The sequence below is a fragment of the Erinaceus europaeus genome, chromosome 9, assembly GCF_950295315.1.
Source record: "Erinaceus europaeus chromosome 9, mEriEur2.1, whole genome shotgun sequence".
NCBI lineage: Eukaryota > Metazoa > Chordata > Mammalia > Eulipotyphla > Erinaceidae > Erinaceus > Erinaceus europaeus.
Genome location: NC_080170.1, coordinates 32,797,535 through 32,824,246, shown reverse-complemented (window position 1 = coordinate 32,824,246; position 26,712 = coordinate 32,797,535). Strand labels below are relative to the sequence as shown.

The following is a 26,712-nucleotide window of genomic DNA, read 5'->3' as shown; positions in this document are numbered from 1 at the left end:
CCAGAGATCTAATGTAACTGGGTGACCAACTAAACCAGTCTGAGTCTGGGTCAACCACTTAACCTTTGTTGTTTTCAGTTTTCTTCTGTGTAGAATCAAGGGGTTGAACTTGAACTATGAAATCCCTTCTAAGAATTGTCTAATGCATATAATAAGTATATTACAAGGAAGCAGGTGAAAACAAAAGCTTTCTTTCATCAGTTATATATCTTCATCTATTTTAAGAAGATAAAAATCCCAAATACCAATATAAAATTCTTAGGCATGCATATATGCCTCTTAATATATGCACACATACACTTCAGAACTTGAATTTCTAGAAATTCCTTCTTGGTCACCTAATCCCCCCACCAGTGCTGATAACATCCTGTGTTTCTGGATGAAAGATTCTAGTATGCAAATATTTTGGCTAGCACTGCTAAACATCCACCAATGTTTATTTCACTGTCCCAAGTAACATCATCCAGGGTTTCAAAACACCCCAGGTCAGGCACTTAGGACAAAACAGCTATGGACTCTCATAGAGAGCCTCTGAGACCTTGCTTTGAGCCTACTCTTGCCCTCTGGGATGAGCAGCTCTTGAACTTGTCATGGTGCTTGCTCCATTTATCCCCTCTTCCTCAGCAACACTTCTCAGTGAAAACCTTACTTTCAGAACCTTTCATGCAACTCTACTGCAATGTTCCCTTGACCCAGGAGCCCACTGTTCATGCAAAAGATTTGAAAGAGAGAAGTGGGAACTGTGAGAAGTCCCAGAAATATGTGTAGGTCATTAAGTTTCCACAGATTAAAGAGTTGGGGGGGGGGGATTTAGTTAACACGAGAGGAGAAAAAGAAGTCAAACGTACCTCATCTACATGTCCAACAGCTCCATAGATCCGTGCTACCTGTCCAACAAGATAGGAAGATCTCTCAGCTATCTCCCTTAGTGCTGAAAGAAAGCTGTCCAAAGCTGCTGGTTCATAGCCCGAGATCTCTATGAGGATGTTTAGAATTACATCACTATGGGTTGAATCCTTTAAATGATCCATTAGGAAAGGAATACACTTCTGAAGTACCTATACAAAGAAAGGAAAGAAGATGGAAAGATCAATAAACAAAGAGGAAAATTACAACAGAGCCAATCTAACTTTTTTATTTGTTTTAAATAAGAATTTATGGGTCACAACTTCTCTGGGAGTCAACTCAATCTCCCAAATTTGGAATTTAAGTTTTAAAACACAATTCCACGGCTCCAGTTTCTCTTTCTTTTTATTTTTATCTGCACTCTGTTATTGAATAATGAAGCTTACAGAATAGTTAATGCTGCTATTCATACATTAAGTATGGATGTGTTATGAACTCAAAAGAAATGTCCCATTTTCTCCAAATCACCAAGAGAGGTGCACTTATTTATTTATTTATTTGTTTATTTATTTATCTATTAATTTATTTTTCACCAGAATATTGCTCAGCTCTGGTTTATGGCGGTATGGGGAATCAAACCTGGGACTTCATAGCTTTATGCATGAAAGTCTTTTGCATAACTGTTATGCTACCTCCCCTGCCCTAGAGGTGCAATTCAGTGGATAGTATAAATATGTAAGAGATCCCTGCTGATTTTAAGAAAAGATTTCAAATTTTGAGAAACATTATATGGAAATAATTAATGATAGAAATTTTTCAACTTTCCATTTTGATGACAGAAAGCAAAACATAAAGAAAATTATTGAAGTAAAAATGACTCCTACCATAGTCCCAGTATCCTAGTACTTCTTTCTTTATTTGTAATGCCATTATGAATAGAAAGGTACAGTAGTCCAAACATAAGAAAATGAGAGTTTTTTGTGACTATACAGACTATGACTATACTATACTGGTTTCCCCCTGCTAAGTTAGTTTAAAGTAATACATAAAGAGCTGCTACTATTCTTGTTTCTTTTGTTTACTATTGGTTTGCTTTTAAAAATATTTTGTTTATTTATTTATCATGAAGAGAGACAAATATAAGGAAATAGATGATAGGAGATAGATAGATAGATAAATAGATAGGTAGATAAATAGACAGACAGACAGACATGCAGCGCTGTTTCACTAGTTATGAAGCTTCTCCCTGCAGATGGGGACCAGAGACTTGAACCAATATGCCCTCTCAACCGGGGACACTATCATCTGGCCCCTTGGCTTGCTCTTTTGATTCATTAATTTTTTTTTATAAAATGGACTTGAGATGTAGCTTCCATGTTAATTCTGATACACAGCTTAGTCAATGAGCCTCACAATTCACTCCCTGCCTCAATCCTGCTCCTCCCACCATTCTCTGTAGTCCCAAGTGACTCCTTTCTGCACAAGTGACACCCTTATCAGCAGCTCCATCTAGGCAAGACCAAGTCCAATGGACTCCTGTTGGTCTGCTTCTAAATTCTGCTTCTAAGACCCCTTCTGTTTCATTGGTTTAATCCCCCCTGCTTAACAATGTATTCTATTTACATAACCACTGTTAACTAAGCACCGCCCTGCCTCCAGGGCATTGGTTTAATCCTCACTGTTTTGCACGCTTTTTCCTTCTCCCCACCCCCTATCCTACATACATCCTCTTCGGACCTGACTCTTCTGCCTCAGGATATATAAGGACAAGATTGTGATTAGAGATAGCTTAGATTGCACTGTCCACATGAATAAAGACTGAACTGTGTACCACTCAGCCATGAGTCCCTGGTCATCTCTCTCTCCCGCCTGCGAAGCTAGCCACCTTTCAAGTACCCTAAAAGTTGGCCACTTCCTCCAGTCCCATTCATCAACCCACTCACTTGCCTGTCTGCAAGGCATTGTTCCAGGTGCTGGGATTATTGTCCCTAATAAGACTAACAGGTTCCTAGATTAAAAATTTTACAAGTTCAAGAAGCAATTCTACTTGTGTGACTGTATACCAAAGCCCAGTATACAGCCCATCTGGAAGATAATAAATAACTGGGTAACAAATCAAAGGAAGAAAATTCTAAATGGATTCACAAGGTAGCATTTGAGTAAATTTCACCCTCACTCTATAGTAGCCCAGTAGTTGTTTATAATGTTTAAACATGCCATCATATGTCATGCACAACATGAAAGAAGACAGCTTTGAGACACCTAAAATTATCTTCTGTAAAGTATCCATTTATATTTATTTTAAAACTATTTACTAACCTAGAGAGAGGCAGAGAGAAAGGGGTGGGGCAGACTGCTACTTTAGCAGATGTGACACTTGGGCATATACTGAACCTGAGGCCTCATGCTTGCAAGCTCTATTCTCTACCATGAGCAACCTTCTCAGCTGCTATGATTTCTTCACATGCACACTTAGTACTTGGAGAAGACAGGGCTGGTTTCTGGTTAAGTCCGGCATGAATGAACGGCTAGATAGAAGTTGCCTTTGTATTTGCAGCTCTATGTGTCCTCCAGGGGAAGCTGTGAGCCTCCTGGCATGCACAGTGGAAGTGCCAGCCAGCTGCTCTGGGTCAGGGCGGTATACATCACCTGAGGCCTTTAGGAATGGGAAGTGCTAACACATTTCCTGCCTTGTCCTATACAATTTCACTTCCCAGTTCTTGCTCCTCATATCCTATTCAGGAGGCACCAGGATCTCTGTGACACTGTGATATCTACTTCTTCTTGGCATGCCATTTCTCTTTGTTTGTTTAAGCTCTGGCCATACATGACAAAGAAGAGTCTGTGCTATTCTTTGCCCCATAAAGAAAAGGGGACAGAGGGGCTAAAAGGAGAAGATAGAAAAGAGGAAGAAAGGGGAAAGGTAAAGGAAAAAGGAAGAGGAAGAAAAGAAGAAGAAGGAGAAGGAGGAGGAGAAGAAAAGTTCTGAGTAATACAAAGTAAACACAATGCTAATTAAACATAAGTCTCTTATTTTGCTATGATTTCTCAATAAACCCAGAGCTTATTATGAAGGAGATAGGAAAGACAGAAATTTCTTCAAAGTTTTTTTTATATATTTTAATTCATTTATTATTGGATAGAGACAGAGAGAAATTGAGAGGGGAGAGGGAGACAGAGAGGGAGATAGTGAGGGAGAGAGACAGAGAGATACCTGCAGCCCTGCTTTGCCACTTGTGAAGCTTTCTCCCTGCAGGTGGGAACCGGGGGTTTGAAACTGGGTCCTTGCACACTGTAATGTGAGCACTTAACCAGGTGTACCATAACCTTACCCCTGTTTCTTGAAAGTCTATCACATCCAGAAGGAAAGGGGTGGTTTGGACTGCAGACAGATCATCTCTGATAAGGATGATTTGTATTTTCCACCCATGGAAAGTCATCAGGCTGCTGTCTTTGTTGCTCATCATGGGGAAAGCCTTGTCTGGACAGAGCAGAGCAGCCATCCTTTCATTACTGCTGATAAAGCTTCCAGAACACCCAACCTCCTCACTCTACCTAAAGATCCACGGAATCACATCAAGTCTCTCTTGGAGATGTTTAATGATTTCCCACGGACCATGGATGGAACCCCAAGGCCACAGTGCCCATAGGTTGCAGACAGGCTTAACATCTTGTCACTGTGGGCATAACTTCTGCCGTGGGCGGTGAGAACATTGAGGGTGTGGATACTGAAAAACAACCATGACTTACCTGCCAGCAAATGGCACTTAGGCTCTAATGTCAAGAACAAAAGGCAGGGCAATTGTGTGTGTGTGTGTGTGCACATGTGTGCACATGTGCCCATGTATGTGTATGGACAACTCCTTGAGGTTAGAGTAGGTTCTGAGCTCAGTTTTCTCTCTCTTTAACTTTGCTAGCACCAAAGTTTTCACAAACTTTGAGAAAGCTATAAAATAGCAGTTAAGGGGCCGGGTGGTGGCACACCTGGTTGAGCACACATGTTACAATGTGCAAGGACCCAGGTTCGAGTCCCTGGTCCCTACCTGCAGGGGAGAAAGCTTTACAATTGGTGAAGCAGTGATGTAGGTGTCTCTCTGTCTCTCTTTCTCTCTATCCCACCCTTCCCTCTCGATTTCTGGCTGTCTCTATCCAATAAATAAATAAAGGTTTTAAATTTTTTTAAATAGCACTCACTTCCTTCATTCACCACTTACTCCCACTACCCTGACAAAATACATACTTAGAAAGCCCTGGTTTTGCTCCAAAGACTGTTTGAAAGCCACTGCATATCCATCACTTTACCTTTTCAATGTTCTGCCAAGGGCTTCATTATTTTAAATAAATACCGAAAGAGAATGGCTTTGCTGGGCTGGTGATGTTGTGATGGGGGCTGTCTGGTTAGGTATGTGATCAGGAATGTTCTGTGCACAGAGAAAATCCCAGAATGAGACTCTCTTTAGGGATCAGACTGCAAAGTCACTTCCTCTGGGCTGGGACACTGATCTCTGAGAGTGGGGACTAGTCTTGCCCGTCACTGTCACTGTGGCTGGAGCTAAGAAGCCTCTGGCCAGGGGACCGTAAGAACTGTGTTTATCTGTCCCATAAGTTTCTGCCTTCGTTATCTCTAATACTCTTTTCACGGACTTTTACAATGTTCTTAGTTCCCCTACTTCATCCCTGGACACACTGATTTAATCTTCCACTTCTGTCAATCCACCCTTAAGTTCATCTCTTGTGGGTGCCAGGTAGTAGCACAGCTACTAAAGCAAACATGTTACAATGTACAAGGACCCAAGTTCAAGCCAATCCCCAACTGCAGGGGGAAAGCTTCACAAGTTGGGAAGCAGAGCTGTAGGTGTTTCTATTTCTCTCTCCTCTATTTCCATCTTTTCATTGATTTCTGTGTCTATTCAATAAATAAAATAATGAAAAAAGAACTGTGTTTATATGTGTGGCTAAGTTCTGTTCCTTTTTGTTGATGACACTACAGCATAGTTTCTGGCAGCCAAGAACACAGAGGTAGCCCCTTAAGGCCACTTGGAAAACTAGCCACCCAGCCTGTCCTATAAGTGACATGGGGCTCTGGCCAGGAAGCCCGCTCAGCCTGGGGCAGGCTCTCTACCTATGAAGGCCAGTTTCCTGAGAGGGAGGTGACAGGACAATGATGGGCCTGCCCCACTAGCCACATCTGATGCTCAGAGGCATGTGCATGTGGAAGTTCTGCCACCTTTGAGGTCTCCGGGACCCATTAGCTCAGATGTAGCCTCACTGGGTGTCACCCTAGATTCATCATTGTCACTGTGCACACATGTGGGTGCCCTCCAGGATTCAGCTCTGTTCTTCCTTCCCAGCAGCTTCTGGTTTCTATTTAGGTGTCCCGGGGGGCTCAGGACAAGCTCCAGAAAAGGAGCATATAACTTAGAGGATGGGAAGAGAGCATACCAGGCTTGCATATCTGAGGCCCTAGAGGCCACAGTTGAATCTCTGGTATCCTCATATGCCAGAGCAGTGCTAAGTGTGTGCTTTGGTCTCAGTCTCTTTCACTCCAACAAATCTAAAGAGAGATTTGAGGGCTGGGTAGACAAATATTCCTAAAAAGTATATATCTGGAACCTACTAGGAGAACGTTTGCAGAAAACACAACCAAACACAGAAATCAAATCTGAAGAACAAAGACAGAAACAATTCTTTGCACATTATTTGAACCCCCAGACCAAGCCTTATTGGAAGGCTTTCTTTCACCACATTAGCCAGTAAATCCCTCTGGTTGCTTAAACCAGGGTGGGCTGGGTGTTTTGTTACTGACAATCATTGGCATCATGATTGTTACTTTTTTTCTTTTTTCTTTTTTAACTCATATTCAAAGAGAAATGACTTTACTCTCTAGAAATTGAGTCTTTGTGCCCACTGGCTTTATGGCTGACTGTCCCCCAGATGAGGGCTGTGCGGCCCTTCCCTTGGCTCTGCCCAACTCAGCACTGTGTGGCCACAAGGAACCTTCATCAGTGCTTCCTGCAATGGCTGTAATAAGCACGCTGTTGTGTTTTTGATACTCTATACATGGAGGTTAATATTATGTGTCGACTTCACTAGGTCAGCAGTTGCCCAGTTATTTGGTAGAATACCATTCTATGTGCCTGTGAAGGCATTTCTATATGAGATAGTCATTTCAGTTGGTAGATGTGCCTTACCCCATCAGCTGAGGGTCTGTTACAGCTTGGACTGGGACATTGGCCCTATCCTGACCCCTGGACTATACTTTCTACCACCAGTGTTATCAAACTCTGGTTCTCAGGCTTTTGGCCTTTGATTAGAACTCATACCACTCATTCTCCTGGCCCTCATGCCTCCACTCATGGACTGACACTACACTACTGGTTTTCCCAGGCCATCAGTTTGCAGATGGCAGCTTGTGGAACTTCTTAGTCTCCATAATCACAGAAGCCAACTCCTCAGAACAAATCTCTCTGTATAGCAATATATATATATATATATATATATATATACTTTTTTTTAATTTTTCAAAATTTATTATCTTTATTTATTGGATAGAGACAGCCTGAAATCAAGAGGGAAGGGGGAAATAGAGAGGGAAAGAGAAAGAGAAACACCTGAAGCTCTGCTTCACCACTCATGAAGCTTTCCCCCTACAGGTGGGGACCAGGGGCTTGAACCTGGGTTCTTGGGCATTGTAATGTGCGCACTTAACAAGGTGCGCCACCACCCAGCCCCTACAGCAATATTTATATCTATACCTGTACCTAATACCCATCCATCTCTCCATCTTGTCATTTAACTAGATCGCCAGGTATTTACACGAGCACTCACATACACATGCATATTCTATTGGTTCTGGTTCTCTAAACCATTGTTCAGCTTTTGCTATCACCTCCTCTCATTGACTGTTCTGAAAAATTGGATGCATGTTTTTATTTATAGCCAGGCATGGATGAACACACAAGAGGAGACTCCTTACACACACATTCTGTTCACATTCCCAGAAGTATGGCTAGCTGCATGGACCGCCAGACATAGCATATGCTTCTTACCTCTGGTTGCTTTCTCTTTGCTGCCATGTACAAAAGCCGGAGAAGATGGTACTGTTCTGGCTGCTCTAGCTGAGACATCAAGGCCAAGAGTTCTGGCAGGTGTCTGTTAATATGCTGAGACTGCTTTTCATACACAGCAGGTAACACCCTCAACAACATTGTATTACCTATTGAGGGAACAACAAAGGGAATATAACTCTATTAGCATGAAAGCAACAGAAATACCATTCTCATCAATGCGATAACTTTTGCATTCATACATTAAATAACACAAAAGTGACAACAGAGTCCTTTGCTGAAAAGAAGAAGTATACCAGGGTGTAATAAATTCAGTGGTTCCTCTACAAAGGGATCATTCAAGACATGATCAGTAAAATTATCTAATGAAAAATTTTCTTGAGTAGTGTACCATGGAAAGAATGGGAAATTTCATAGTCATCAGAGCACACCCTTGAGGAGACACTTCTCAAACAGAATTCCTGAGGAGAAATGATGACTGGATGTTGTTTAACTGCAAATAAAGCAGTGACATAAGCATGAACCAAAATGAAGTCAAACCAAGGGGTGGCTGGAGGAGGGGAGTGCAGAGGAATGCATTCCCATTCTGAGCAGTGGAGGCAGGATCCAGACAACTGACATCTGGAAAGGGCGCCTTTTTATGAAGAGTTAGCAAAGTAGTAATGCAAATTTAACCTCCCCCCCCCCAGTTTCTTCACTGTTTTAAGGCAAGTTTGGATTCAGTTTGTTTGTCACATGTGATTTGCCTCAAAAGTGTGTCTGCACAACTGGATTTAAAATGGCAAAACCTCAAGGAAAAATATTACCTAAACTTCAGGGGCTTATCTACAAACAACATATGGGAAACATCTGCTTATCACTTTTTGGTATGAATCCCCCCCCCCCCGCCCCAAACACACACAATCCTCTCAAATACTGAAATATTTCCAAGGAACTAGTTTTCAGGGACTTCTTGAACGAGATTTGTCTTGCCTTGGTTTACTTCAGTTTTGACTTTGTGTATAGAAGAAACAGAGAGAATCAATTAAGCATCAGTGGGATCTGTGCATACTTTGCTGAATGGAGTGGGACTGCTCACATATAAAGAAAAACTACCCAGAAGGATTACAGAAAGAAGTCCATTATTTTCAGAACATCAGCGACCACATTTCATGAAGCGTAATTCCAGATCAAATAGAGTGGGGATTTTTTTGTTTGTTTGTTTTGGAATAAAGAGAATAGCTTTTTTTTTCACATGTGGTTTGTAGTATCTCTCCCAAACAAAACACAGTCATATGCTCACAAAGTACAAGGTAATGAAAATATTAATCTTTTCTATTATCTTTATTTACTTACTGGATAGAGACAGCCAGAAACTGAGAGGCAAGGAGAAAATAGAGAGGAAGAGAGGGAGAGACAGACAGACAGAGAGACACCTGCAGCACTACTTCAATACTCAGTTTCCTCTCTGCAGATGGGGGCTAGGGGCTTGAACCCAGACCCTTGCGCATTGTAACTTGTATTATTAACCAGGTACACCACTGCCTGACTCACCTTCAGGTTTTCTTTTGCAAAGTGTCTTGTCTATGGAAAATCATTGTTTCATTTTGTTTTCTGTATATTCTTAGTAAGAGTTTTTCTTTAAAGGATCAGAAATTTAAAATGTAACACCTAGCATACACATAGCAAATTAGATCATACAACTTAATTATGTGGATATACTGACCCACTGCTGAAGATGCCCAGATAAATGGGGCTTCAACTGGAACTGCAGACATGAAACTGGTGTAAGGTTATTTGGTGGAGAACTCACTGAGAAGCTTTTCAAGGGAAAACACCTAGTCATTTGCAGCTGATTGTTGTGCCTGAGAGCAGCTTCATCAAACCTTAGCCCTAAGCCTCAACTTCTTTTTCCCCAGAAGCAGTCACCAACCTCAAGTTAGCATTTACCATCTTGCCAACCAGTTTAATATTTTAATTGCATATGTATCTATCAGTAAACACTTCACAATGTTTGGCATGCTTTAAATGTTTGTATCAGTAGTATCATACCATACATATCTCTTTATGGCCTCAAGCCATAAAGTAAGGCTTACTCTTTTAAACACTTTTTAAAAAAATATTTATTTTATTTATTTATTCCCTTTTGTTGCCCTTGTTGTTTTATTGTTGTAGTTATTATTGTTGTTGCCGTTGTTGGATAGGACAGAGAGGAATGGAGAGAGGAGGGGAAGACAGAGAGGAGGAGAGAAAGATAGACACCTGCAGACCTGCTTCACCGCCTGTGAAGCGACTCCCCTGCAGGTGGGGAGCCGGGGTTCGAACCGGGGTCCTTATGCCGGTCCTTGTGCTTTGCGCCACCTGCGCTTAACCCGCTGCACTACAGCCTGACTCCCAACACTTTTTTTTAATTGAACATTATCTTTTAATTTAATTTTATCTTACTTATTAATGAGAAAAAGGAGGGGCAAGAGAAAAACATATCACGCTGGTACATGTACTGCCAGGGATTGAACTCAGGACCTCATACTTGAGAATCCAATGCTTTATCCACTGTGCCATCTCTCAGACCACTAAATATTTCTATTATTAAACTTTTAAAGTATTTTTATGAAAATGAAGACAAACACACACTGGCCTAGGCCTATACAGGGTTGTGATCTTTAGTATCACTGTCCTCCAGTCTACATCTTGTCCCATGGGAGAGTCTGCAGGGATAATCGCAGGAGCTGTCACCCCTTGTGATAACAATGGCCTAACAAATAGCTAAGGAGCCTCTGAGGAGGTGTTACTCTATAGAAATATGTCCTTGATGGTTTGCTCATTCTCTTTCTTTCATCATAGGTTTTCTTAGAAGCAGATAATGCCCTGCGTGTGTACCCTCTAGAGATGCAAACCTTTTGGTGCTAGGTCCGTGTTTTCATATTGTAAAGGAGTTTGTGAGGTCTGCTAAACTTTTACTATGGATTTTTTTATAGAGACAGAGAAGGCAGAGAGTCAGAGAAAGAAATAGACCACAGCATGGAAGCTTCCTTCAGTGTGGTGAGGGCCAGGTGTGAGCCTGGGTCAAGCACATGGCAAAGCAATGCACTTCCCAAGTGAGCTATTTTTATTGCCTCCACTGTGAATGTTCTTTGAGGTTCTTTCCCTTGTCCTGAAGTTTTTATCCTCTTGTTTAGTCTTCAACTAGGTATTAGCTTTAGAACAACAACAAACAAACAAACAAACAAAAAGGTTTGTCATAAGATAGCTTTATTTCAGGTGAAATAGCTCACTTGGATAGTGTACTGCTTTGCACAGTATTCCAGGACCCAGGACTCTTGAATCAAATCCCCAGGAATGGCCTAATTGGTACCTTCATGTGCACCCAGGGTAAATTTTCTTGCTTCCCTGATTCATTCAGCAGCATGATTTTGGAAGAAGAGGGACTTGGGCATCCATGACTTCTAATTACTCTGATAGGACACTGTTAAGCTTGGGGTTCTCTCATGCTACACTACAAAAGCCTCTACTATATAGCCTACAACATTACCTCAAGTAAGACTGTTGCCCATCCATACAAGCCTTAGAACCAAGTCATTCATTGACCTGACCTCCTCGTGGATGAAGTTCTTTCAAGTAACTGTTTCCAGAGGTTTCAACCATATGGAAGATTTGTTCTGATGAGCAATTCCACTCCTTCTCAGGTGAATCAGTTTATCTACAGGTAAACTGATTTTTTGCTTTTTTTTTTGTTAGTTGCCTTTACATCAGCTTTGGTTGTGATCCTCTTGGTGCTGAGAGGGGTATGCGTCTATGATTGATCTTCAGAATGAACTCCATCAGAAGTTTTCCCATACATGATGTACACCCTTCCAGAATTTTTGTGTTTCTTTGTTTTCAATGAAGCAGATCTTTTTTTTAAATTAGTCATTTAATAATGACTAACAAAACTGTAAGATAACAGGGGTACAATTCCATACAATTACCACCACCACCACCAGCACCACCACCACCTCCACCAGGGTTTCATATCTCATTCCTTCTATTGGAAGCATCTTTATTCTTTATTCCTTTGGAGGTATGGACTAATATTCTTTTTGGGGTGCAGAAGGCAGAAGGTCTGACTTCTGTACTTGCTTCTCTGCTGAACATGGATGTTGGCAGGTTGATCCAAACTCCCAGCCTGTTTCTATTTTTCCCTAGTGGAATAGGGCTCTGGGGAGGTAAGGTTCTAGGACACATTAGTGAGGTCATCTTGAAGTAGATCTTTTAACAACATCCATCACATTCTGTCTTGTTCTTTAATTTGGTGGAATGAAACATGCTTGACTGGCAAGCAACAGCTATCAGTATTGTGCATAATCACTTATAATTTTGTTTCAGGTCAATAACTCATTGTGACCTCTTACTGGAAACATTAGCAATAGATTTTGTACATTCAGGAGCCATGATGAAGACAACAACATGATTAAATCAAACACAAGGGGGAAATGATACTATCAAGAGAAATGAGACTACTAATAATGTAAAATGCTATAATAGTACAACAGTGTGATGGCTCTGTATGATATATCATTAGGCAGAGGGAATTTAGGGACCACCATTTATCACATACGTGGTCCATCATTTACTGAAACAATGTTATGCAGCAAATGACTGTCTAACTAATAAATGCATACTAACTAATTGGGGTTTTTTTCACCCCTCTTCATATTCTTATTACTTAGGCCTGCCTCTCTCCCTCTCTCTCTCTCTCTCTCTCTCCCTCCCCCTCCCTCCACCCCTCCCTCCCTCAGTCCTGTTTTACTAACTGGAGTCTCTATTACTTTGAAGAATAGAACTAGCATTCATAGGTATCCTTTTGTTATTTATATTTTAAAAGAATATATTTCAAATAATTCACTACATATGCATATGTTCCCATGAGCATTAACATTTTACTAGTTTAAGTCCCTATTTCCTAATGAGATCATGAATGAGAGTAAATTTTATTAATTAATTTTTCTGCATCTATTGAAATCTGATTTTGCATTTAAACTATTATTTTAATAAATTAATAGTAAGCATTCTAGTATATAATCAAGCTCACAGTCTTGGATCAACTCAATTTGGTTATGATATATTTTATGCATATACTTATGGATCTATTTGGATTGTATTTTATTTAGAGCTTTCCTATTTATATTCTTTTAAAAATATTTTATATATTTATTTTAATCACACACACACACACACACACACACACACACACCTGGCTTATTGTAGTGCTGGGGACTAAACCTGGGACCTTAAAGACTCAGGCATGAAAGTGTTTTGCATAACCATTAAACTGTCTCCCCAGCCCCATATCCATATTCTTAAACGACTGGTCTGCAGTTCTCCTTTCTTGTCCCTGCCTTTTTATAATCATACTGACTAGACATAAAAAGAATTTAATGCATTTCTGCACAATCTATTCTCAGAAACATCTTACATCTGATGTGTTCCTAGAATGTTTGGTAGAATTTTCTTGTCAAAACTCTGCCAATAGTCTATATTTTTTGCATATCAAACCATGTATTTAGTCAGTTAGCTGTTGCTGGGGCTTCATCACTCTGGGTCAACTTCTTCAGACAGAATGAGATATCTACATAGGAGAGATGTCTAAACCTTTTTAGTTTCTGCTGATTTTCACTTATGGTGGATTATTTCCTCATATCCTTAAATATTTTTAGTGTGTATTTTTTTTCAGTAGCAACTAGTTTACATTTAAATCTCAAACATGTGTAGGGCAGATCCAAAGTCAAAAACTCTGAGGGACCTTAGAGGGTTCACTAAGTTCTCACTTTCCCACATTAGAGCAGACAGAAGGGCTAGGCCCACTGAACTCCAACACCAAGTTCTCTGAGGATCCAGCTCTGGGTGAGGGTTTCAACAAACTCCCCATCCTGGTCTAAATTTTGCACCCACAGGAACAAGTAGAAAACGTGGATTTACAGCTCGAAAAAGCACCCATCATCCCTCCTCCTTTAGGGAGCCCCTGGCAATAGCTCTTAGGTCTATCATTCTGTGTTTTGTTCCCTCTCCATCTTTTGCCCCAGGACATTTCTCTTTGTTCATCTGTATGCTTGATACTGCAATGTAAGCATGTTTCTTGGTACTTTGTGCAAAATATAAAGCTGAAGTGGAATCCCTAAGTTTACTTTAAAATGGCCCTTGACTCTAAAAGAATAATATAATTTTCACATTATGAAAAGAAACTCTCCCCCAATCATTTTTTTTTTTTTCTTTTTTTTTTGTCTTTCCTCTAACTCTTCCTCATTTGGGTTGAAGCAACTTTGCTGTGTTGTCATTTTGAAATTGTGTTTGTAAATGTATTTAGTTCTCCAAGGTTTGGAGTGAACTTGGCTTCTAGAGTCGCTGAAATTCTAACAAAGTTAGTTTATCTTGGAATCACTGCCCAACTTTCACAGCTCAGCCTTGTAAAACAACACAAAGGGAAAGTGAGGAAAGCGCTCTACACATAGAGGGGTTGTGAAATAAACGAAAACACACACGATGCTGGAAGGATGCTCTCGTTTTTCCGCACTTGTAGCCGCTGAGGGATTTCTCCCCCAACTCCTCCCCTCACTTCATCTCTCAGAGACACCGATTCCGGTCACTAGGAGAAACACTTATGGGGGTAATCCTAGCCGGATTCCCCCTCCTTTTCCCCTCTGACCCTCCTCCAATCAATCTGACTGCTGCACTAACACTTACAGTCTAGGGTTGCTCAATGTAGGCGCGCCACCCTCGCTAGCCCCCTCCCCCAAATCCACGGAACTCCCGGGCCGCGGTGCCACCCGCATTACTCATTCATCGCATTCAGACTCCCCAGCATTTATTACGGGCTCCGGGCGCCCGCCTCTCACTTTCAGCTCCATCTGGCTGGAGAGCCTCTTGCTGCCGGCACTCGGGGAGACCTTTCTTGGTAGTCATGCTTATCCCCACCGTGCTCCTGTGTGCTCTCTGGTCCTCAGTGTCCGCGGAGAACTCCGATGACTACGAGCTCATGTATGTGAATCTGGACAATGAGATAGACAATGGACTCCAGCCCACTGAGGACCGTAAGCTTGTTTTAACAGTTTCCCTGCTAACCCCAACTTCACAGCCATCTCTTTGGGTCTAAATATTATGCATATATTTTGTAGTTGAGATGAGCTTAAAAGTTTGCAAAAAAGAGAAGTACTAGGGGTGGGGTTTACTTGACTTATTCTTGGGTGGTCATATAAAAACCACCCGGTTTGAGGGTGTATAAAAGGCAATCTCTTAGACTTAATGGAAACCGACATTTGTTCATAGATTCCGTTTCCCTAGAAGGGAACATACTTTTTTCGGACGTCCCCTTAATGGAAAGTGGGGTGCTGGGTTAGGCAGTTAACCGGGGACCACCAGAGGGAGACCAGCTCGTTACAAAACGCGCCCAAGAGATCCTCGGGTTAGTGCATAACATGTGCTTGTCTGCATCCTAGCCACGCCGTGCGACTGTCGCCAGGAGCTCTCCAAGTGGGACAAGCTCTTCATCATGCTGGAGGACTCACAGATGCGCGAGGGCATGCTGCTGCAGGCCACCGACCACGTCCTGCACGACGAGCTGCAGAGGCTGCGCGCCGAGCTGAGCCGGTTGGCTGGGGGCCTGGCGAGGCCGTGCGCACCGGCCGCCCCAGTGGACACCGGCCTGACGGGCGCGCTCGACCAGCTGCTGCTGGCGAGCAGGGAAGCGGGGCGCAGGCTGGCGCGCCTGGAGGCCGCGGAGGCGCAGCGCCGGGAGCCCGCGGGGTGCGCCCTGGGCGCTGTGCTGGATGAGCTGCAGCGGACGCGCGCAGACCTGGGGGCGCTGCGGGGCTGGGTGGCGCGGCACTGGCTGCCGGCAGGTAAGGACCCCAAGGGAGCTTTGCTCCACCCGTATGGCTGAGCGCCCGGGCCCGTAGTCCTTTAGGGGAGCTGGGAAAGGGGGCGGGGGACACAAGCGCTTAGACCTCTTGTTTCCACGCCTAGCCTAGGAGCTCGGACACACCACGCAGGGCTGAAATCCTGGCTTTGTAAGCTATTCCTCAGCCCTGAGGGAATCAGGGTTCACTGTAGGGGAAACCACCAGTCTTGAAATAGATTTGCAGTGGCCTGTACTGCCACTCGACCCCCCTAGGCTCTGCAAGGGTTTTTGCTCTGTTGGCGGGTCACAATCCCGCTTCCCTCCCACAGGGATCTCTATTTTTTCTAATTTTAGCATGGCCCTCCCTTTGGGGGAGCTCAGGTTCCCCCCCCCCGCGCTATTTCGGGGCCCAGACTCATTTTTAGAGACTCCCTCCAACCCTCGGGCCACCCTGTTCTTATCCTCTGGATCCCACCGTCTCTTGAAGGGGAGTCTGATCCCCTTCTCTTTTTTAGTAGTGATTTACAAAATTATAAGATAACATGGGTATAATTCCATATGGTTCCCAGCATATGGATCCCACCGTCTCTTGAAGGGGAGTCTGATCCCCTTCTCTTTTTTAGTAGTGATTTACAAAATTATAAGATAACATGGGTATAATTCCATATGGTTCCCAGCATATGGATCCCACCGTCTCTTGAAGGGGAGTTTGATCCCCTTCTCTTTTTTAGTAGTGATTTACAAAATTATAAGATAACATGGGTATAATTCCATATGGTTCCCAGCACCAGAGTGCTGTGTCCTCATCCCCTCCATTGAAAACTGCAGTGGTTGGAAGTCTGATCTTTTGAAGGGAACTCGGTGTTAATTCCTGAGACTGGGCTGAGGCTTTAGCGCAAAATCATGGAGGTGGGTCGCAGTGTGTATGGTCTGGGATAAACTGGCAGCTGAGGATTCCAAAGTGGAACAGTCAGATGTATGAACCCAGGCTCCACCCCAGGATTCTGGGGTCTCTAAGCCAAACTGGAAAGAGGTGGTGCAAAGTGGGTGCAAGTTGCCAGGGTGACTACATGCATCCCCTAATACAGGTGGGCCCAAAATAATACTCTTTAAAGATGGTTAACAAGAATAAAGAGATTTGGAGGCAAGTAACACACCTTTGTAAGTCAGAATTTCCAAGAAATGGTGATTGCACGATCACATGTGGGTTAGATTTGAAAACCTGCGTCCTAGGTGAGAAAACATAGCTTACAACTTTGCTATGCATTTCAGACAATGAAAGCAATTACAAACAATGACATCCTTCCCTCTGATGCCAACAAAAGAACTACTATTGCATGGCATTGGAGGAAGGATTATAAGGATGCATGAGGTCACGATTCATTTAAACTTATAACAGCCACATTAGAATACTAGTCTTTCCTAAATACTTGAGGACTCTTTGTCAATGTAGAATATACCCTTTTAAATACTAAATAAGGCTTCAGAGTGAGGAAGAAAAAGGTAGAACCAAATATGCAATAGATTCTCAGTGTAAGTGATAAGGGGGCAGATTATAATTTTGTGCCTTGTGTAATGGATAAAGTGCTTCTTAAAAATCATACAAAGGTTTTGTACTACTGCAAGAGAGAGAGAGAAGTTAATGCTGATCTTCACCTTCCTCTGCATATTAGTCAAGAGTAGAAGAGGGATGTATTCTAACTCTAAAATGTTAATTTCATGGCATACCCAATACTATATTTACCCATATGCTCTGGTTTCCTGCCAGTTTAGTTCCTAAGGGATGTCTAATCATTCTGCCATTGGCTTCCTATGAACCTGGTTTTAATTCTGTTTGGTCTTTGATAATATAATCAGAAAGTCTTACTAGTTAAAATCCAGTTCAGGAGAGAGCTTCTGACATTTTAAAGTGGTATCAAGAGCCTCAGCCATTGGTTCCATTCCATGAACTCCACAGCCAGTGTGGGCTAGAGGGGAGCTCTCAGTCTCTGAGAGGCAATCAGGGAAGGCTCTGGAATGCATTCCTGAGTGTCTGGGCCTATTTAAACAGGAAGTCTGTTAATTAGATTGCAGTCTGCACACTCCGAACACTACTTCACTGAAACATTACAGAGACTATCTCAAATACCTGTGCATATGGTGGTCTTTTGTGCTATGAGCTTTGTTTGATTTAATGAACACAGAGAGAAACATGCATCCACCAGCTTCATTGGAAAAAAAGAGCCCATGCCTCATTAAAAAAAAAAAAAACTAAAAAAATCTTCAGATTATTTGGTGAGAAACTTAATGTTAAACTGTGACAGCAACTGGTTTTGTGCTTTTGTATTGTGGTTACTTTTATAGGATTTTTCTGAATCTCAATACCTTCCTTGACTTAATCTAGGTCCACATCTGGTTTTTTTCATTTTGCTTTTTTATTTTTTGACAGTCGACCCTTCAGCTACTTGTAGGTATTTAAATAAGATTACTAATTTTTACACAAATATTTGGTCCCTGCAGGTTCTGTCTTTTCACCAGTTTGTCTATTATGGCTCTACTAATTTGCTTTTTTTTTTTTTAAAGTTGTTTTATTTATGGTCCAGAAGGCGGCTCAGCAGGTAGAGCACAGGACTTGCATGCATGAGGCCACTGGCTCCATCCCAAACATTATATAGGCCAGACTGGTGTTCTGACCTCTTGCTTTCATTAAATAAGCACATCTTTAAGAAATGACGCTTCCATCATTATTATTATTGTGTATTTTAGATAGCAAAGAGGAAGGGGGGAAGGGAGAAAGGAGGAGAGAGGGGCAGAGAGAAAGGTCACAGAACCAAAGTTTCTTTTAATGCAGTGTGGGCCAGGGTAGACCCTTAGTCATGCACATGGCAAAGCAGGACACTAGCCAAGTGAGCTATTTCACCCAAAATAAAGCTATCTTAGGATAAATCTTCTTCCGTTGTAATAAAGTAAATACCAAGCCCTAAATCAAATGAAAAATCCTTTATTTGGTCTTTCAACCATACATGAAGCTAGAACAAAGTAGCCTTGCTCACTTGTTGAAGGTTTTGGCAAACTGTTTTCCAGAGACATCTAGAAGCTCTCACTCCTGCTCCCCTGTGCATGGCCTGGAGATGTGGAGATGGACAGAGATGGGGGGCTCACTAGCTCCCAGTCCTCAAGTTTGAAAATCTCCTCCCAAATGCTGTTTCACTGAAATACATTCTCCACCAGGTCCATTAGAAAAATTCACCCTTTTATACGTTTTTCTTTTTTTTTTTTTTTCTTTTTGATACTACTTCAAGTATTTACAAACATGTGGACAGAGTTTAAAGCATTTCCATGGTGTCCTCTGCTCTTGGGTTCTGTGTACTTCTACAGTTTTGCAGACTGTTAGAAGAAGAATTTATAATGAGATGGGTAACAGATAAAGTCTGCAGAGATTTTTGTGGTTCATCAAAAGCTGCAAGTAACTAGCAGAGAAATAAACCAAATCCTGGCTTCTATAGGCAAATCTCAGGACTCTGCTACCCTTGAGAAGCAGTGTAGTGGGTTGCTAGAGGCTCGCCCACAGTTTAGCTCTGGCTTCACTATTTACCCATTCTGTCATCATCACCAGTTGACATAGCATGCTAAGCCTCAGTGTCCTCATCTGAAAAATGGGCACAGCAAGATGATTCCTAAGGGTAGATGTGAATATTAGCAATGACCTAAAAGGTGATCAGCACAGTATTTGGCACACAGTGCTGAAGAATGAGTTCTTTACCACTGTTAATGCACTGTTGTTGTGTCCAGAAGGTGGCACAGTGATAAAGCTTTGGACTCTCAAGCATGAGGTCCCGAGTTTGATCCCCGGCAGCACATGTGCCAGAGTGATGTCTGGTTCTTTCTCTCTCCTCCTATCTTTCTCATAAATAATGCAGTTGTCTTTCTAAGGTCAATTTCTAGACTCTGCTAGGCTCACAACATGTGGTCTGGCAAAATGTGTTCATCAACAGGCTGGCTGTCCTCAAGTTTTGCTTAAAGATGCATGTACATAGTCACTAATTAGTATGAGCTGACTACTAAATTTCAGTTTTTATTAGAGAACATGGTGAAGTCCAGGATAGTGAAACATCCAGTTTTCAGTTCTGGAAAATGATAGTGCCACTGTTTATGATAATGATATGTTTATGAAAATGATAGTGCCACTGAAGTTATTGCATAGTGATTTATTTAAAAAAATACTCATAACAAAGAAAATTAATGAATTGGGAGAAGTAGTTATTAAAATACAGTTCTCATTACTTTTTGGGCTGGACAGTTGGGCTTCTCTGCTTTCTTCTTCATTTCTAGATTTCAGTGAATAAGACAATTGGCTTTCCTTGGTCTTGTTTTCCTGGTCAACAGGGACTACACTAAGGCCTTCATGTTACAATGTAATTTTGTGTCTGCTTTCTAATTGCAGTCATCTGGATGCATATGCCAAAACACCTAGCTGCCAGAAATTATCCCCAGTGAATTTATATTTCTCCTCCTGTCCACTTTCTTGCCATTCTAGGCTGTGAGACAGCGATTCTCTTCCCCATGCGTTCCAAGAAGATATTTGGAAGTGTGCATCCGGTGATCCCCATGAAGCTGGAGTCTTTCAGTGCCTGCCTTTGGGTTAAAGCCACCGATGTCCTCAACAAAACCGTGCTGTTTTCCTATGGCACCAAGAGGAACCCCTATGAGATCCAGCTGTACCTGAGCAATCAGTCCACGGTAGTGGTGGTGGGCGGTGAGGAGAACAGACTAGTGGCTGAGACTGTAGTGTCCCTGGGCAGGTGGACCCATCTGTGCAGCACCTGGAGTTCCGAGAAAGGGCACATGTCCTTGTGGGTGAATGGTGACCTGGTGGCTAGCACTGTCAAGATGGCTAGGGGTCATGTTGTTTCTGAGGGAGGAATTCTGCAGATTGGCCAAGAGAAGAATGGCTGCTGTGTGGGTGGCGGCTTTGAAGAAGCCTTAGCCTTTTCTGGCCGACTCACTGGCTTCAACATCTGGGATCGAGTCCTCAGCAATGAAGAGATCAGAGAGGCTGGGGGAGTTGAGTCTTGCCACATCCGGGGAAACGTGGTTGGCTGGGGGGTCACAGAGATTCAGCCTCATGGGGGAGCCCAGTATGTCTCCTAAGTATTGTGAAACTCCACTTGAAGCCAAAGAAAGAAACTCACATCTGAAACACATGCCTTTGGGGGGACGGTCTGAAAACCTCCATGTGTATAAAGAACACTTGAGATTGATGAAGGAGACAGTGAAGACCAATTTTTATTTATCTCCACAGCATACTGAACAAACAGCTGAAGGGGAGATATAGAAGGAGGTTTTGGAAATAAATTAAATGAATAAAAACATTTTTTAAAAAGAAGGATTTTGGGGAGGTAATGTGACCAGACTTTATGCGTGGTGCTTTCAGATTAATGTGCATCTCTGTCAGATAAAGCTGTCAAATAACTAAGAATTGTATTCTTGAACATAAGAACAATAGTTTTACTTTTTTCTAGTTGATTTTGTTTGGATCGGAGATGAATTTTACATGGAAGAATAAAATAACCTTTGTTGTCTTTTGTTTATTGTTATTGGTCTGTATTGTATTAGAAAAAATGATGATAAAACATATTTATGCTCTAATGGGACTTAACAAAATATGGATGTAGTTTATGTGTATCGAATGTCATTTGCTGAGAAGATAGGTATATAAGTTATATTGTAAAATGGTTTTGTATTAATTTTATTGAGACTATTTTTGTAAAGCTCTACTGTAAATAAACAAATTTGTAAAACTACCCCATGTCCTCTAACTCTAAATTTAAGAGGTTTTTTCCAACAGTCATACTTTTCTTATACTTTTCTTTTGACATTAAAAGCAAGCAATTAAGTTTCAGATACTAAGGTGTTATGCAAGCAATGACAGCACTATTAGAAACCAAAACACATATTGCTTTTAACTTAGGCTTTCTATAAATATTAAGGAAGCAATCTGATCTTGGAGAAGTCCATAATCTCTCTGAACTTATTTCCTCAGCTAAGAAATCACGGAATTGATAAATAGTTATTGCTAGGTCACATCCAATTAGATGACTCTGTGAACACACACAATTTCTGTCCTTCGTAGCACAGAAAAGAAAAGCTCGAGTGATCAGCATCATGCACTGCCAGCAAGAGATGGCTAGGGGATGTTATTGGGGAGATAGAAGACCCTGGAAATAAAACAAAGTTTCTTGCTCTTGACTCATACTTTTGACCAGACATGCAGGAGAAAACAAACAAGACTGTTCCTTCTGCAGATGGGAGGGAACTCAGAACACACTAAGCTCTCCTTAGTGGGGAGGGTGTGCAGGCATCCTTGCACAAGAAATCACAAAGCTGCTCTGAGCATCAGTAGGATGCTGTACTAACCACAGACAGCGCGATCAACTAAAACCACATGAGCAACTGAAGATTATGTCCTCTTTGTAAGGTTTGCAAAAGAGAGCCGGGAATAAACATACCACCACACATTACGGGAACAACTTGCTAGCTGGCTCTCCTTAGATGTATTACATAACTCTCCTGGATCTTCTCAGGTTCTTCTTCTAGCGTTTGCCCTTCTTCCATAGCCAGTCAACAGGTTGAGCCTGATGTAAAGTTTCGAGACCTCCTTTGAATCTGGAGAGGTGGCAGTCGTTGACTATGTGGGTCATAGTCTGTCTGGAGCCGCAGGGGCAGTTCGGGTTGTCTCTGGCTCCCCAGCGATGGAACATAGCGGCGCACCGGCCATGGCCTGTTGGATAGCGATTGAGGAGGGCCCAATCATAACGTGCTAGGTCAAAGCCTTCTCAGGTAAAAGAGGGGATTGGGTTCTTCGTGCCTTTCAGAAGCAAAACTCCATGAATTCAAGAATCATTGTGGATCTCCAACTGGGATATAGCTTTGCCCCATGCTATGAGACCCATGGAACCAGGCTGGTAGGTTTCCATGACAATTATTTGCAGCTATGATGTTAAAGATCAGTGTCTGACCCTTGGAGATGACCTAGTTTGCCAAAGTAGGAATATACAGGTCCCCATCTAACCACTATCCATCTGATGTGAACACTCAGCTGGAAGATGAAATACTGGACCCGATTCTAAGCAGGGAGTTAGTCAGGCTGCCAATTCCTTTGTGCAATTTAGCATGAATTAGCTCTGTTCAAGAAGTCCAAGGCTGCAATAGATGCAAACTAAGAATGTGCCAAAAAGTCTGAGGCATTTATTCTTATAGGAATTATAAGTGGAGGGACAGAGAAGAGACAAATGGAAGAAAGGGCAGTAATCCTTGGGTTTATACAGTGTACTCCAGTAATAGAGATATAGGATATAATCCTATTTATATAAGTAGGTCTTCCATCTGCTGTAATATTAAGTGTGGCTAGGCATTGCAGGGACTTCTAATTGTTCTTTGTTTCCTAAGTAACAGAATTCTGGTTCTTAATAGCCATGGATGGCTGGCCACTCAAAGGAAAGGCTCTAGTTACTAGCATCAGCTGCAGCTATGTATGGTTATATTACTGTTCTACCCAACACTAGAGTATTGTCTATGACTCTCTTTCCCCCTACTCCTTCTGACTGTTTGGAATATGATACTGATGGTTGGAACTTTAGCAGCCATTTTGCACCAGGGTGACAATTCAGAAGCAACCTGGGTAGCCTATGTGACAAAGCAGCCTTTGCCAGTCCTGGGCTGCCTATCAGCGCTTCGTTTATGTGGGAGAAATGCAACTTCTATTTTCTTTAACCCACTACTGCTCTTAATAAAAAGACCATGTACTTTCTTCCCTCAAATATTCATAACCTGTAACTAGACAACTCATTTTTACAAATTCAGGATGCAGGTTATCTGGCATTTCTTTTCTGAAATAATAGCACTTAAGCATTTCAGAATGCACAGTGTCAGCAAAAGAAGGAAGACGTGTAAAACAGATAAAATAGCTAAAGAGAATTAACAGTTTGATGATTTAGTTAAGCACTTTAAGCTAACAGAGAGTATCAGTCACCAGAATTGTTATTTAGGGCCTCACCATATAATGGCATAGTAAAATAACCATGCAAGGTGATTTTTCAAGTTATTAGGAGAAAAAGTTATTTATTGCATACACATTACATACCTACACCATAGCCATTAAAACAGACACACACACACACACACACACACACACACACACACACACACACACACACATATACACGGAAGTATTATGTCTAAGCATGGCAGGCTTGTCAGAGCTTTAGTATTAAGTTTGTTAGCCCAGGCACCCCTTCAGTTGCCAGAGAACTGTGTCATTTTGCCACTCAAGTAATATGTATATGTAGTTTTTTTCCAGAGATACTGTAAGAGTAAAATGGAGTTGAGTTCTCTTTCTTGTCTAATAACTATAACTTAGGACTGGCAAGATAGCTGACCTAGAAGGGTTCCTGCCCTGCCATGTATGCAACCAGGTTTGAGGTAGGGCCCCAAAGCGTTGGAAGCAGCTTTGGTGCTATAGTGCCTTTCCCCTCGCCCTCCTCCCTTTGCCTCTTAAAAAAAAAAATCTGGTGGTCCAGGAGGTGGCACAGTGGCTAAGTCACTAGACTCTCAAGCATGAGGTCCTGAGTTCAATCCCTGGCAGCACATGTACCAGAGTGATGTCTGGTTCTTTCTCTCTCTCCCCTATCTTTCTCATAAATAAATAAAATCTTTTTAAAAATCTGGTTTTTGTTTGTTTGTTTGCTTTCACCACCACGGCCATTGCTTGCACCATGCCATTGTTTCTAGCAGTCATTTTTTCCTTTTCTTTCTTTTGACAGAGCAAGGGGTGGGGAGAGGAATAGAGGGAGGGCGGAAGAGAGAGAGAGAGAGAGAGAGAAGGAGACACACCCGAAGCCCTGTTCCACTGCCCATGAAGCTTCCTCCATGCAGTTGGGGATCAGGGGGTTGAGCATGGTAATATAATATATACTCTACTGGGTAGCCACTAGCCAGTCCTCAGTCTCTCTCTTTCTGAGAAAAGTGAGTCCAGAGTGGGGAAAATTCAACAAAAAATAAAAAAAAGTAAGTTGGCTTTTAATTAAGTATGAATTCTCCTATAATATTTTTAGAACATCTGACTACTAAGTATATATTATAGGGTTTTAGAGCTTGGTTCATATAATTACTGAACCTTTTTAATAAATTAATTTGCAAACACAGAAGTAATTATAATTAAGTTTTAAGAGGTTTATTTATTTCACATGAGACAGTGAGAGTTTCACAATAAAGGGAGAGAAACCAGAGTACCCCTCTGATACGTGGTTTGGAAGGGGCTCAAATGGAGAGCTTTGGGAACGAAAGTCTTGTGCTTGACTACTTAAGATATTTCTGTGGCCACTATAATTGATTATTATTTCACCTCATTAAGTTTTAAATTAAAAAGTTCTTTTCTTTCTGTCTGGGAGTTAGCCCATTTGCTATAGAACATGTGAGGTCCTGGTCTGAGCCTCAGCACCACGATGGGACTGGGAGAGCTCCAGGGATAAGGAAGCAGTGCTATAAGATCTCTTTTCTTTTTCTCTATTTTTTCCCTCTCCTTTCTAAAAAGAAACAACAACAACAAGTAAAAATAAACACTCTTCTTTGAGACACATACTGAGGTCAAATGTTTTCAGAATGGCTCTTTAGCATCTTAAGAAATAGCACTCATAAAGTTGAAAATCTTGATGAAAGCAATGTGTACATCTGTTTATTCCTGGCTTCAGTGAATTTGGAGGCTCAAATTGCTGAGCATTGCATTTAGTTTTATCATTGTGGAGTATGGAAGGGGCTGGCTGGAGCTGGGTTCAGAAATTTAGCATTCAAATCCTCCCACTGTTACTCATTAACATTAAGAAAATGGGTGCATGCTCCCAGAGAGATAAAGAATAGGAACGCTCCCAATGGGGAGAATGGGATATGGAACTCTGGTGGTGGGAAATGTGTGGAATTTCACCCCTATCATACAGTTTTGTTGATATTTTTTGTTTTATAAGTAAATTAAATTAATAAAAAAGAAAAGAAAGGAATAGAGGCAGGACCATAGAAAAAATTGCCAAATATATATAACTAGAGATAGATAGCTATAGAAATAATAGTCAAACGGATATCTGTAGCCTTGGGAGAACTGCTGTAGTTTCCAATGGAGGGAATGGTGATACAAAATTTGGTGGTGGGATGGTGTGGAATTATATTCATGTTATCTCATAATTTCGTAAATTATAAATAGTAAATCACTAATAAAAAAAAAAGAAAAAAGAAAATGGGTCTGCCCCAGGAGAGAGAAGAGGGAATAAAAAAGGGGAAAATACTCAGAAGTAGTAGATGTGACTTAGAAAAAGAAGGAAGAGCCATAGAAAAAGAATGGGCAAATACATGTAAATATAGACAGATAGTTATAGAAATATTAGTCCACACATATCTGTGATCTTGGGGGAACTAATGCAGCTTCCAATGGAGGGAATGGGGATACAGAACTCCGGTGATAGGAAAAATGTAGAGTTATACCCCTGTGACCTTATAATTTTGAAAATCAAATTAAATCACGAATAAAAAAGAAAATATAAATATATTATATAAATAGAAATATAAAAAATAAAAATCAGTTGGGTCTGCCAACGGATTTTCACAAGTCTTAAACTGATAAGAAAAAAATAGGAATAACAGTGTGTGACGACCTGATTGAGTGGTTATGGAAATGATGTAGAAAATGATGAACCTAAAGTGTTTCCTAAACTATAAAATAATATTTGAAGGAGTAATTACCATAACTGTGTTTACCAGTGGATTAAATAAGAAGCCACCAAACAGAAACACAAATAGACAAATTCAAAGACCTCCTTCCAAGGTGGTCAGCAGTTCTAGAGGGTTTCAGCACAGGCTGTGTATAATCCCTCTCTGGGCAGATTTGGTCTATGTCCAGCGACATCTGCTGGTGGAATTGAG

The 26,712-nt window shown here is 41.5% G+C and overlaps 2 protein-coding genes across 4 annotated transcripts in view; one reads left to right on the top strand and one right to left on the bottom strand.

Moving 5' to 3' along the window:
* VEPH1 (ventricular zone expressed PH domain containing 1) overlaps positions 1-26,712 on the bottom strand; it is a 227,620-nt gene that overhangs the window by 165,079 nt on the left and 35,829 nt on the right. For 2 of the 3 annotated variants that reach the window (XM_007521067.3, XM_060197603.1), the window contains exons 5-6: positions 7,896-8,062; positions 849-1,058 (exon numbers count right to left, since the gene is read on the bottom strand). In XM_007521067.3, the coding sequence (XP_007521129.2) occupies positions 849-1,058; positions 7,896-8,062 (377 nt within the window). Of the gene's footprint in view, positions 1-848; positions 1,059-7,895; positions 8,063-14,764; positions 14,894-26,712 lie in introns of those variants that run through there. The other variant, XM_060197602.1, reaches the window with a different exon arrangement.
* On the top strand, positions 14,635-21,548 carry PTX3 (pentraxin 3). The gene is made up of 3 exons (XM_007521066.3): positions 14,635-14,959; positions 15,365-15,766; positions 20,282-21,548. The coding sequence occupies exons 1-3, from the start codon at positions 14,830-14,832 to the stop codon at positions 20,893-20,895; spliced, it is 1,146 nt and encodes a 381-aa protein (XP_007521128.1). The 5' UTR covers positions 14,635-14,829; the 3' UTR covers positions 20,896-21,548.